Raw genomic sequence first — 14,108 nt, forward strand, 5'->3', positions numbered from 1 at the left:
TAAACCATACGGCTGCTGCTGCTCCACTCGGATTCCTCTGAGGCAGATTGTAAACCGAGCTAAAGCAAAACTGGTAAGAAAGTATCTCAAATTACTTTTGCCAAGGTGGTACTCTGTCAAAGAGTGACTCATTGAGAGTGATGTTGTCTTAGTGTTTACTGTACTATTTAAGTTCTGACAGTGTGATGAAAAGGGTTCCAAATATGAGGGAACCGATTCCTGTTTCTTCATGTTGAATGTAGTAAATTTTCTGCTTATAAGGAGTCAAACAAATCCTCTGCCTCTAGTAGAATCAGAAGAAGCACTGAAGCACCATAGTACCATACTGAATTGCTGCTTCTTTATTTAAATTTTTGGTATAATTTCTTTGCATCATGTTGAATCGCATCGTATCGCATTGTGAGGAATTGAATCGCCATCAAATACATATGAAATCACATCGACTTGGGAACATGGGTGAATCGTATTGCATCGTATCGTCAGTATTGTCATGTGTATCATACCGCTGGTAGTGTATTGAAATGTGTATTGAATCGTCAGTGATGAGATTCACATGCAAGCATTTACATACCTGTCTGAAAAGTCCTTTGAGTCAGTCTTGCATCATTGTGCAAGTGGTGAGTCTGTGCAGATAGTTCTGTTTGTGGAGAATTGACTGATGACATGAGCACATGATGAGGAGCCAAGGTAGCTAGGCCACTTTGCACTGTTTATTGCACCACTTTTTTGCACTACTGCTTGATGCAATCTCGTCTGTTTGCATTGTTATCAAACATACGCATTTTTTATGAAAAAATTTTGCTCTGCAGAATGTATTTTTCGAAAAATATGTCTTGTGTCAGGGAGGGGGGGTTAATTGGGGGTAGGGCTGCAGCTATTGAATATTTTTGGAATCGAGTATTCTATCGATTATTTTATCGATTAATCAAGTAATCTGATAAAAACGTACTTTTGTACATTCAACAAAAATATAAACGCAACACTTGGTTTTGCTCCCATTTTGTATGAGATGAACTCAAAGATCTAAAACTTTTTCCACATACACAATATCACCATTTCCCTCAAATATTGTTCACAAACCAGTCTAAATCTGTGATAGTGAGCACTTCTCCTTTGCTGAGATAATCCATCCCACCTCACAGGTGTGCCATATCAAGATGCTGATTAGACACCATGATTAGTGCACAAGTGTGCCTTAGACTGTCCACAATAAAAGGCCACTCTGAAAGGTGCAGTTTTGTTTTATTGGGGGGGATAACAGTCAGTATCTGGTGTGACCACCATTTGCCTCATGCAGTGCAACACATCTCCTTCGCATAGAGTTGATCAAGTTGTCAATTGTGGCCTGTGGAATGTTGGTCCACTCCTCTTCAATGGCTGTGCGAAGTTGCTGGATATTGGCAGCAACTGGTACACGCTGTCGTATACGCCAGTCCAGAGCATCCCAAACATGCTCAATGGGTGACATGTCCGGTGAGTATGCCGGCCATGCAAGAACTGGGACATTTTCAGCTTCCAAGAATTGTGTACAGATCCTTGCAATATGAGGCCGTGCATTATCCTGCTGCAACATGAGGTGATGATCTTGGATGTTGGCACAACAATGGGCCTCAGGATCTCGTCACGGTATCTCTGTGCATTCAAAATGCCATCAAGAAAATGCACCTGTGTTCTTCGGCCATAACAGACGCCTGCCCATACCATAACCCCACCGCCACCATGGGCCACTCGATCCACAACATTGACATCAGAAAACCGCTCACCCACATGACGCCACACACGCTGTCTGTCATCTGCCCTGAACAGTGTGAACCAGGATTCATCCGTGAAGAGAACACCTCTCCAACGTGCCAAACGCCAGCGAATGTGAGCATTTGCCCACTCAAGTCGGTTACGACGACGAACTGGAGTCAGGTCGAGACCCCGATGAGGACAACGAGCATGCAGATGAGCTTCCCTGAGACGGTTTCTGACAGTTTGTGCAGAAATTCTTTGGTTATGCAAACCGATTGTTTCAGCAGCTGTCCGAGTGGCTGGTCTCAGACGATCTTGGAGGTGAACATACATGCTGGATGTGGAGGTCCTGGGCTGGTGTGGTTACACGTGGTCTGCGGTTGTGAGGCTGGTTGGATGTACTGCCAAATTATCTGAAACGCCTTTGGAGACGGCTTATGGTAGAGAAATGAACATTCAATACACGAGCGACAGCTCTGGTTGACATTCCTGCTGTCAGCATGCCAATTGCAAGCTCCCTCAAATCTTGCGACATCTGTGGCATTGTGCTGTGTGATAAAACTGCACCTTTCAGAGAGGCCTTTTATTGTGGGCAGTCTAAGGCACACCTGTGCACTAATCATGGTGTCTAATCAGCATCTTGATATGGCACACCTTGTGAGGTGGGATGGATTATCTCAGCAAAGGAGAAGTGATCACTATCACAGATTTAGACTGGTTTGTGAACAATATTTGAGGGAAATGGTGATATTGTGTATGTGGAAAACGTTTTAGATCTTTGAGTTCATCTCATACAAAATGGGAGCAAAACCAAAAGTGTTGCGTTTATATTTTTGTTGAGTAGTGGCAGGGCTCTCCCTAAGCAATGGCACAATGTCGCTGTGCCATCATGCAAATTTTTAAGTTTAGGATGTTCCCTCTCTCTCTGTTTAGGTAATTATTTATTTTTTCACATTATTAAGAGTTTTGGAGCTTTGCCAAACCATAAGCCCAGGCGCTCTGAAATCTTCAGTCTGCGGACAGAACATTCTTTTTTTTTCTTATTGCACATTTCATTTTCACTTTTTATTGCTGTGATTTATTCAGTGTTTAGTGTATATTTCTACATTCCATACAGAGCAGCTCAAACCGAAGTCAAATTCCTTGTTTTCTGTGGATACTTGGCGAATAACAAAACCATTGAAAAAACGGCTGTGGAGTGCAACATTTCCACAACAGCTGCACTGATAAATTAACTTTACAGCCTGTTGATAAAAACTCTTATCAAATCTGAATATAGGCATTTTTTTGAATAGTTAAACATGATTAATTTAAAGAACGCTTCCTTTTGCTTCATCTCCAGAGGTGGAGAGCAGCCAGTGGAGCAAACCACGTTTAAAATATATATATATATATATATATATATATATATATATATATATATATATATATATAAACACACTGCTTCACTTTAAATGCATAATAAGTCCTTTCTCTTAAAAGGCTTTATTTTACTCAGCATGTAGCTTTGTAAACTTGTAGCATCGCCTGCTACATTGATTAGCGGTTACATTAGTTATGGGCATGCTCTATGGTCTTCTTCTCGGTTTTTTGTGGGAGTGTTACAGTGCTACCTACAGGCCTGGCGTATGTACTACAGCTTTAAATTAAGCTTCAAGGCAAAGAATTTGCCTCGAACATTTTTTGTAATCGAATTATTCGAATTACTCGATTAAACGTTTCAGCCCTAATTGGGGGCTTCTTATATTTGGGACAACAAAGTAATATTAAGGTCCTTCTACATCTCACATAGAACATTGAACAACTGATACCGTGACTTACCTTAGTTTACCAATCATACAGTGCTCAATTCTGTCTCCTGTAGCAAGCAGCGTACTTTCCTGAGGTGGGAGAAGAATTGAGGAGCAAAGCCCTGCAGTACGGCTCTGAGTGTACCACTGGTTACATCAACCTTCTGGAGCAAGTATTGCAGGTCAGAATGATGTAATCATAGGTTATCTTTTCTTGTATGTACTGTATATGTATCTGTAGCTGTGGATGGATGCATGTTGTCTTAAGTAAACATTACCACTGTTTCACAGACATCACCTGCTTGATTAAAAAGTCCAACGTTGACGTGGTTAAACATAATTCAATCGTGACACAAATTTGCATTCAATTACATTATCTTCACTTAAGCTGCATTAATTGTAACTTGAATAAATTCATTCAAGTTGATTTAGGATACCACCATGCATTGTGGTATCCAGCCACCCCAGCTGGATACCACAGCCAGCCACCCTGGCCAGCCACCCTCCCAGCCACCCTGCGGAGTTTCCTCCACAGGGTGGCTGGGCGCTCCCTTACAGATAGGGTGAGGAGCTCGGTCACTCGGGAGGAGCTCGGAGTCGAGCCGCTGCTCCTCCACATCGAAAGGAGTCAGTTGAGGTGGCTCGGGCATCTTTTTCGGATGCCCCTTGGACGCCTCGCTGGAGAGGTGTTCCGGGTACGTCCCATTGGGAGGAGGCCCCGGGGAAGACCCAGGACACGCTGGAGGAACTACCTCTCTCGGCTGGCTTGGGAATGCCTTGGGGTTCCCCTGGAGGAGCTGGGGGAGGTCTGGGCGGCTTTGCTTGAGCTGCTGCCCCCGCGACCCGACTCTGGATAAAGCGGAAGAAAATGGATGGATGGATGGATGGACCATGCATTGCGTATGAATTAAAACTCTCAACAAAAGCTTATTTGTTATGTATGACAGCGTTTTAGGGCCACATTGAGTTTTTTTTTTTTTTTTAAAGACTTCAAAAATAAAGTCATAATATTACAAGAATAAAGTTGTAATTTTATGATAAAAGAACTCGTAATATTATGACAATAAAGTCATAATATTAGGAGAATAAAGATGTAATTTTATGAGAGAATCTCAAAATGAGACCTGTGGAGTGCTGTACTTCAGTATAGGTTTTACAAATAAGGAAATACTTCATCTTTTGGCCCATCTGCACCACAGTATCACTAAAATCAGAACTTTGAAAAGAATATGCAAGAAAATGTGTCTATTCCAGAGGAGGAACCACACAGACTTGGAGGAAATTAACTCTTTCGTGGAGAAGGCGATGGCTGGAACTAGCAGTTTGCAGGGTTATCGCTTCTCTTTAAAGTCAAATTCAAATTTATTAATTTATATAGCGCCAAATCACGACAAGTTGCCTCAAGGCGCTTCACAAACATCATTTAAAAGGCAGAATACAATGAAATAAAGATTAAAACATAAATAAGTAAAAGAAATAAAATAAGTAAAAGGAATCAATCAATCAATCAATCAATTTTTCTATAGAGCGCCAAATCACAACAAACAGTTGCCCCAAGGCGCTTTATATTGTAAGGCAAGGCCATACAATAATTATGTAAAACCCCAACAGTCAAAACGACCCCCTGTGAGCAAGCACTTGGCTACAGTGGGAAGGAAAAACTCCCTTTTAACAGGAAGAAACCTCCAGCAGAACCAGGCTCAGGGAGGGGCAGTCTGCTGCTGGGACTGGTTGGGGCTGAGGGAGAGAACCGCTAATGATAAAACGGGAAAAAAGTGTGTCTTCAATGTAGCCTTAAAAGTCTCCACAGAGTCTTATTGTCAGATCTGCACAGGCAGATCATTCCACAGAGCTGGGTGGCGTGGTGGGAAAAGGCTCAGTAACCCGCTGACTTTTTATTCACCATAGGGACGCACAGTAGGCCTGAACCTTGTGAACGCAGGGCACAAACCGGTACATAGGGCTCAACCAGGCCGGCCAGGTAGGGTGGTGCTAGTCCGTGAACAATTTTGTAAGCCGATAATAACACTTTTAAATCCAATTTCAAAGAGACCCGAAGCCAGTGAAGGGACGCCAGAACTGGCGTAATGTGGTCAAAGCTTCTGCTTCGTGTCACAAGTCTGGCAGCAGCATTTTGAACCAGTTGAAGTTGCTGGTGCTGGACTGCAGTAAACCAGAAAATAGAGCATTACAATAGTCCAATCTGGAAAAAAAAAAATAAAAGCATGAATCAGAGTCTCAGCCTCAGCCATAGATAGGATGGGATGAATCTTCACTTTATTTCTTAGATGGAAGAAAGCAGTCTTCGTATTGTCCCTAATGTGGAGGTCAAAGGACAATGTAGGATCAAAAATTACCCCAGGGTTCCTCACTTTGTCAGTATGATGTATAACACAAGAAACTAGTCTACGTGCTAGCTGATCAAATTGATGCCAATGTCTTGCTGGACCAAGAACCATCATTTCAGTCTTATCAGAGTTCAAAAGTAGAAAGTTACTAGACATCCAGTGGTGGGCACAGTTCCGATAATCCGATAACCGATAATTATCGAAGATAATGTTTTCATTATCGGATTATCTTTTCAGATAACTTTGAAAACCATTATCGGCAGTGTTGCCACAGTTACTTTGAAAAAGTAATCCAGTTACTGATTACTGATTACTCCTTGAAAAAGTAACTTAGTTACTTTACTGATTACTCAATTGTAAAGTAACTAAGTTAGATTGCTAGTTACTTTTTTAGTTGTTTCCCCAGCTGCCGACAACAACCCTCTGCCACTTCAACATGACAATGATACCTGTTTTGCCAAAACTCACTTTATAGTCACCCTTTCTTGACTTCAATGAAAATAAATACTTGTTTTATAAAAAGTAAAATAACAACCTCTTTCTTGACCTTATATTTAACTGTTGACAGCACTGTAACAATAAAACTTGCAATTTCTAACCTACATTGTTTATAAATGTAACTATTAAATTTTTTCTAACATTTAAATTCTCTCTAAACATTTTACTTGTCAAAATTATTATTATTATTATAAGTAGTATTAGTAGTTGTAGTAAAAATAGGCTTCAAAACTGGACCTTTAATCTAGGGGTGTTGTGGGGGGGGGGGGAGCACAACCTTGCCCCACGCCCCCATTCCATCTGGATTCGCCCCTGCTTTGGCGTTTGAGCACAAAGAATGGATAACATTGATTTATGCAGAAAACATGACCAGATTTACAGGTAAGAAAGTTTTATTGCGTTTTCACATCATGTGGTCCTCAGAAAGAGAGTTTAGTTGCATCTGAGTGGAAAATAGTGTTAGTTGTTGATGCATCGTGGAGGATCAGCTGTTTTTAGTGAGCAGATACGGAGCAGCTCAGCTCAGAATTCTAAATAAAGGAGAAAAAAAAAACATAAAAATGTCTTTGTAAAGCTCAGTGCAGGTGTGCTGTTGTCACCGTGCTTTAAGAGGTGAGGACAAGTCATAACTGCTGCAAAAAAACGCGGCTGAAAAGCTCACAGCTCGCTTAAAGTGGGCAGTTCAGTCGAACCCCGACCCCCTGCCCAAGGACCAAGTTTAATGCTGCTATCAACCCACAATGCAAAAATAATAGTAACGCACAGTGACTTGGAGAAGTAACTTTAATCTGATTACTGATTTGGAAAGAGTAATGTGTTAGATTACTCGTTACTAAAAAAGGGGTTAAATTAGAGTAACGCGTTACTAAGTATGCCGTACAGTACTAAGTAACGCGTTACCGGCATCACTGATTATCGGACTAATTATCTTCCGATAACTTTTTGTCCAATAATTTTTAGACCGTTAACGTGGTAAACAATGCTGAACAGCTACAAACACTTATAAAATTTTAAATCAGTTGAGCACCTACCTGTTAAATGTTTTGTACCAGATGTGCAGTTCTACCCTCTGCAAACAGAGGAGAGCTGCTTCTAGAAGAAACCACTCTATCCTCTGCAGGCAAAGGAGAACTGGTCACCAAAAAAACCCCTCATTTTTTTTTAACCCCAATATCACTCAAATCATCCAGAGTCATACATTTTTAACTTATGGTTCAAATTTGAACCAAACTAATTTCGGACAAGTTATTTAAATTAACTGAAGTTTTATAAAGTGAAAATATCAGATGTATGTTTTATTTTTAAAGTAATGCGCTAATTTTTAAGGTTTTAGTGTGGACATGTTGTGTCCAGGTGCATTATAGGTATGATAGGGTAATCTCAGTACGTTCATGACATGAGAAATGCATTTGAGACACTCTGATCAGGCTCCACGGACAACAGCATTAAACTCTAGTGCCTAAAACTATTGTAAATATATTCTCTGGGTTTATAGACGTTATTGTGTTTGCGTTTATTAAATTCCACGCATCTTGTTTTGGCAAGTTTTCAAGGTCTTTACTGCCATCTGCTGGCCAGTAGTGTTCATGGCAGTATTCGCCCTGAAGCTGTGCTGATATTTTCAGTCACTTTACTCAGTTCCAGCTCAAACTGTACCACAGAACCGCACAGTGTAAAAGTTCAGAGCGCACGATTTATGTTCTCACACACATTGTACGTTCAAAAACCACACGTCGGACTCGTGTTTCCAGAAGCAAAACGTAAACAAACAGAAGCTTTTTTTTTTTTTCAAACTTAATTTACAAAAACTCTTGATGTAGTGTTTATGGCAGTATTCGCCCTGAAGCTGGGCTGATATTTTCAATCACTTTACTCAGTTCCAGCTCAAACTGTACCACAGAACCGCATGGTGTAAAAGTTCAGAGCGCACGATTTATGTTCTCACACACATTGTACGTTCAAAAACCACACGTCGGACTCATGTTTCCAGAAGCAAAACGTAACAAACAGAAGCTTTTTTTTTTTCAAACTTAATTTACAAAAACTCTTGATGGGAGACATCAAAGTTTAAAAACAAAACAAAAAAAAAAACATTACAAGACAGGTCTGTGGTGTTTGCACAGGCACAGTGCAACAGGTTGGACGCTTGTAGCGCTTCAGCAGCAGGATACCCTCACGACAGCCGACCAGAATATCAAACAGGTTTGATTTTTATCTGAGCATACGATCGCCGATCAGGAGGTGGTTGTGAGATGTTAAACGCAGCTCGTTACTCCATGTATACTTAACAACACAGGACGCGCGATTAACCTGAAACTCGGTGCAATCCAGAAAATTCTCACACAAATAAAAATCAGCTGAAAAAGGGCCAAAAATCGCACTGGCACCAGTAGATCATGGCAGTGTTCTATTTATTTTGACACCGGTTATATCAGACGGTTATCTAATTACAACTTGGCTTTCTTTTTTTTTTGAAAATGCCTTTTTTTTACAAATAAAAAATGGCATATTTTACAAAAGCACATTTATCTGTAAACACCAACACACGACACACCTCATATTAACATGTTGGTTTACAGAGAATGAATGAGTCAACCAGTCAGTGTTAGCGGAGGCACATTTTACCCAGAATGCCATCTGTCTGTGTTTGTTACAAAACTTCAGAATTAATGCATTATTCAACATTAAAAGATATATGTTATATCTTTGCACAAACGACAGAATTGACATTAATGGAGTTATTCTATCAGTATTCATTTTATTTACACCAAACCATAAGTTAGCATTGCTTTATTTTCCAAGACCACCGCCTGATGGCAGCGTTGTGATTGAGTAGAAACTTGATCTTTGTGGCTCCTCTCAGCTGCGTTTGTGCTGGAAGCCATGTACTAAACTGGAGCTTCCAGCAGGGGGCAGGATGCTCAAGACAGAAGTGCTGACTCATTGTTTGGGTCTGTTGTTGCCTTTGATGCTACCAGAAGCGATCGTGGTGTTAACCCTTTACCTACTGAGGCTATAAATGGACGATTGGTTATAATTTTTTATTATAGCAATAAAATTAAGAAATAATGTTCTGTGTTTGTGTGCTTTGGTACCCTTTTCCAAGAGTACCTGAATTTCAATTATATTACACCTGATGAACTATTTATACACATTATTTGTAAGTTTTAGCATTTAAAATGAGAAAAAACACAAAAACGAACTTGATTTTTTTCAGTTTTTTAGTGAAAAATGAGAGTTATGTAAAGGAAGTTTGGATTTCACATTTTTAACAGGAAGCTGTACATGTTTACAATCAAAATAATTAATTTTGTGTGTCTAGAACTCAGAAACAGTGCAGAAACAGTGCAAAAGTAAACATTTTACAAGGCGAAAATATGCAAAAAGTAACCAGTTTTAAAGTGCAGAACCAAACAATATGAATAACAACAAACAAAGTGCAAAACTATATATAAAAATATCAATTATCTGTATTGTTAAAATGTGCAATAAATCACTCATTTGATCACTCATTTTGTGCAAAATTATACAATATGAATAAAACAATAAAGTGTCAAACTATATACAAATATATAACCAAGAATCAAAATTAGATCTAAACCACATCAGTCCATTGTCAGTGTGGTACTGTTTGTAACAGTTTCTGTCTGGCTGAAGACGGAGGCCAATTTTTCAAAGTTTGCACATCCAGCAGGTTGACCTCTTGCAAACCTTGCAAGAACGCCGTCCCTTTGTGGATCGCTGGCAAGTTGGGTTTCCACTGCTTGTTGGCACCGGGCAGTGGCTTGTGGCTGATGGAGCCATCACACCCACACAAACACGCACACACACCTTCACAAATGACACTAACACCCTGCCTTTTCAGAATCAGAATCAGAAGAAGTTTATTGCCATTGCCAGTGAACAGGATTCACAGACTAGGAATTTGCTTCGGTACAATGGTGCAACATTAAGAAGAGATAAAATGCTAAGATAAAATATAACATATGTGTCAAAATAAGATAAAATATAAGATAAAAAAAAGAAATATGAAATATGAAAGGTTGTGTGCAACAGAAAAACAGAGAAACAGAAAAAACAGTTCAGTGGGAGGAGTGCAATTAAAAACCAAAGTACATTTGTCTAAAGTGACCCGTGATAAAATGATAAAGTGACAGAGTTAAGCTTAAGGTGACTGAGTTATGAGGAGTTCATGAGTCTAACGGCAGAGGGGAAGAAACTGTTCTTACGGCGGGAGGTTCTGGTCCGGATGGACCATAGCCTCCTGCCCGAGGGGAGTGGTTTGAACAGACCGTGTGCAGGGTGAGAAGGGTCAGCTGTGATCCGACCTGCTCGGCCCAGAGTCCTGGAGACGTGCAGGTCGTGGAGAGATGGAAGGCTACAGCCGATCACCTTCTCAGCAGAGGCCACAGTGCGCTGCAGTCTGTGTCTGTCCCTGGCTGTGGCCCCGGCGTACCACACCGTGATGGAGGAGCAGAGGATGGACTCGATGATGGCTGTGTAGAACTGCACCATCAGCTGGACAGGCAGCTTGGCCTTCTTCAGCTGCCGCAGGAAGTACATGCTCTGCTGGGCCTTCTTGGTGAGGGAGCTGATGGTTGACCCCCACTTGAGGTCCTGGGTGATGGTGGTGCCGAGGAAACGGTGACAGACCACAGTGGTGATGGGGCTGTTGGTGAGGACGAGGGAGGGCGGGGGGGCTGTGGCTTTCCTGAAGTCCACGATCATCTCCACTGTTTTCTGGGCAAGTTGTTGCTGCTGCACCAGGTCACCAGCCGGTCCACCTCCCTCCTGTAGGCAGACTTATCCCCATTCGAAATGAGTCCGATGAGGGTGGTGTCGTCCGCATACTTGATGAGCTTTACAGAGTCGTGGCTGGAGGTGCAGCAGTTAGTGTAAAGGGAGAAGAGTAGAGGGGAAAGGACACAGCCCTGAGGAGATCCTGTGCTGAGAACCCGAGTGTTCGAGACATTTTTTCCCAGCCTCACACGCTGACTCCGGTCCGTCAGGAAGTCTGTGATCCACCCGCAGGTGGAGTTGGGCACGTGGAGCAGAGAAAGCTTGTCCTGGAGCAAAGCTGGAAGGATGGTGTTGAATGCAGAGCTGAAGTCCACAAACAGGATCCTAGCATAGGTTCCTGGGGAGTCCAGGTGCTGCAGGATGGAGTGCAGGGCCAGGTTTATGGCATCATCTACAGACCTGTTGGCTCTGTAGGCAAACTGCAGGGGGTCCAGGAGGGGGTTGGTGATGGACTTCAGGTGGGATAAAACCAGGCGTTCAAAGGTCTTCATGACTACAGATGTGAGAGCCACAGGCCTGTAGTCATTAAGTCCAGTGATGCGTGGTTTGTTGGGGACTGGAACTATGATTGAGGACTTGAAACAGATTGGAACATGGCATGACTCCAGGGAGGTGTTGAAGATCCCCGTGAAGACTGGGGCCAGCTCATCAGCGTAGTATCTCAGGGTGCCAGGAGAGACACAGTCTGGGCCCGGGGCCTTACGTGGATTCAGCCTTTTGAAATGTCTCCTCACGTCCTCCTCTTGGACCGAGAGGGCAACAGGGGGAGTGGGGAGGGCAGCAGTGAGAGGGGGGAGGTCCAGAGTGTTTGAATATCCAGTTTTGTGGGGGGTGGGGAGGTGTGAGTCCTTGTCTTCAAACCGTGAATAGAAGACGTTCAGATCATTGGCCAGCTTGAGGTTGTCAATAGAACGAGGTGCTTTGGGCTTGTAGTTGGTGATCTCTTTCAACCCCCTCCACACAGAGGCCAAGTCGTTGGTAGAGAGCCTTTGCTGCAGACGTGAACTGTACATGGATTTAGCCTTTGACACCTCCTTGCTAAATCTGTACTTTGCACCTCTATAGCTGTCTCTGTCTCTTGCGTCGCTGTCTTTTCCTCAAAAATGACTACATTTATGTTTGTTGCCTGTCTCTATACTTTTGTCACTTTTGCGCTCTTTTTCATACTTTTCCCTTGTTTCAAAAGTCACCGAACGCACTTTACCGTAATATATGCAACATATAGCATACTGTTGGAAAGCACGGGTTCTTGGCTTGCTGTCAGTGTTGAAATTTTTCAGATTGAGGGCTTACATGAGAATTTACGGTAATGAGAAACAGCGGCGCACTAGTGTGAAACGTCCGTGTTTTTCCTCTGCATGATGACATCACAGGCTTACGTTTACCGTAATACACCATACAAGGTCTATTAGATAAGAAACCGACACTTTTTTTTTTTTTTAACTATATGGATTTGAATGACGTGCGATTACACCAATCATGCTTGAACCCTCGTGCGCATGCGTGAGTTTTTTCACGCGTCGGTGACGTCATTTCCCTTTGGGCAGGCCTTGAGTGAGATGTGGTTCAGCCCTCTCGGCTGAATTCCTTTGTTTCACACGCTGCTCGAGACGGCGCGCGTTGCTTTATCAAAATTTTTTCTGGACCTGTGAGGAATATCCGAGTGGACACTATTCAAGAAATTTAGCTGGTTTTCGGTGAAAAGTTTAACGGCTGATGAGGGATTATGGGGTGTTTCTGTCGCTGTAAGGACTCCCACGGAGCGGGACGTTGCGCAGCGCTTCCAGGCACCGTTGTCGGCCTGTTTCGACCTGAAAACATCCTAATTTAAGGCTTAATTCACCCAGGACGTCGTGAGAGAACAGAGAAGATTCAGAAGAGGCCGGCATGAGGACTTTATGCGGACATTCCATTGTTTAAGGACATTTTGTAATGAAAGACGTGCGCGCAAATTCGCAATCTGTGTGCGCCACGACAGGAAAAACACACCTCTGTGTTGAAAACCATTTGTAAAATTCAGGCGGCTTTTCATGGCTTTCAACAAGTGAGTAACTGAGAAATTGTTTAACAGCTTGGGCATGTTCCAACTTGACCGTTAAGGTTTCCAACGGAGGTGTTTTTCCTGTCGCAACCCCCCGCGGTCAGGTCCGGCCCGACATGCGACTCTGCCCACACGTTCTTTCATTACAAAGTGTCCGTTAACAATGGAATGTCCGAATAAACTCCTCATGCCGACTTCTTCTGAAAGTTCTCTGTTCTCTGATGACTTCCTGGGTCAACAGAGCCTGAAATGTGGAAGTTTTCAACTTGAAATGGCAAGACGCTGCCGCCTCGAAGCGCAGATCGCCGTCAGGCGCCGTGGGCTGTCCTTAAAGCGACACTACCAGACCAAAATCTCTCATCAGCTGTTAAAATTTTTACCGAAAACCAGCTGAATTTATCGAATGGTGTCCATTCAGTTGTGCCTTACAGTTTTTGAAAAAATTTTTATCAAACAAAGCAGCAGTCTCTGAGCCATTCCTAAACAATGAAAAAACGACGAGAGGGTGGGCGACTCCTCACTCAAAGACTGCCCACAGGCGAATGACGTAACCGACAGGCGTGAAAAAACTCTTGCATGCCCACGAGGGTTCAAGCATGTCTGATGTAATCACATGTGATTCAAATCCATATGGTTTTTGAAAAAAATAATAAGGTCGGATACTTTTCTAACAGACCTCGTATATCATTGGAAAGCCCTTGGTGTTAGCTTAACAATGCACTTTGAATCATTCGGATTGTACAAACTATGGTGGAGTTACGGTAAAAAAAATACGCATATGGAAAATATGGTGTGGGTGCCATCGCCGTAGATAAAGGGTTAAACTCAAAAATCAGCTTGTTAGTAGTTGCAAGTGTACCGGAGACAATACTAGAATTTATCGGTTATCAGTTATCT

The 14,108-nt window shown here is 42.3% G+C and overlaps 1 protein-coding gene across 1 annotated transcript in view; it reads left to right on the forward strand.

The window, feature by feature from the left end:
* The window catches only part of tln2b (talin 2b), a 239,193-nt gene that overhangs the window by 189,795 nt on the left and 35,290 nt on the right, over positions 1-14,108 (forward strand). Inside the window, 1 exon segment of the mRNA XM_034176485.1 lies at positions 3,599-3,706. Coding sequence (XP_034032376.1) covers positions 3,599-3,706 — 108 coding nt within the window.

This window comes from Thalassophryne amazonica, chromosome 8, assembly GCF_902500255.1.
Source record: "Thalassophryne amazonica chromosome 8, fThaAma1.1, whole genome shotgun sequence".
In the NCBI taxonomy this organism is placed as follows: Eukaryota; Metazoa; Chordata; class Actinopteri; order Batrachoidiformes; family Batrachoididae; genus Thalassophryne; species Thalassophryne amazonica.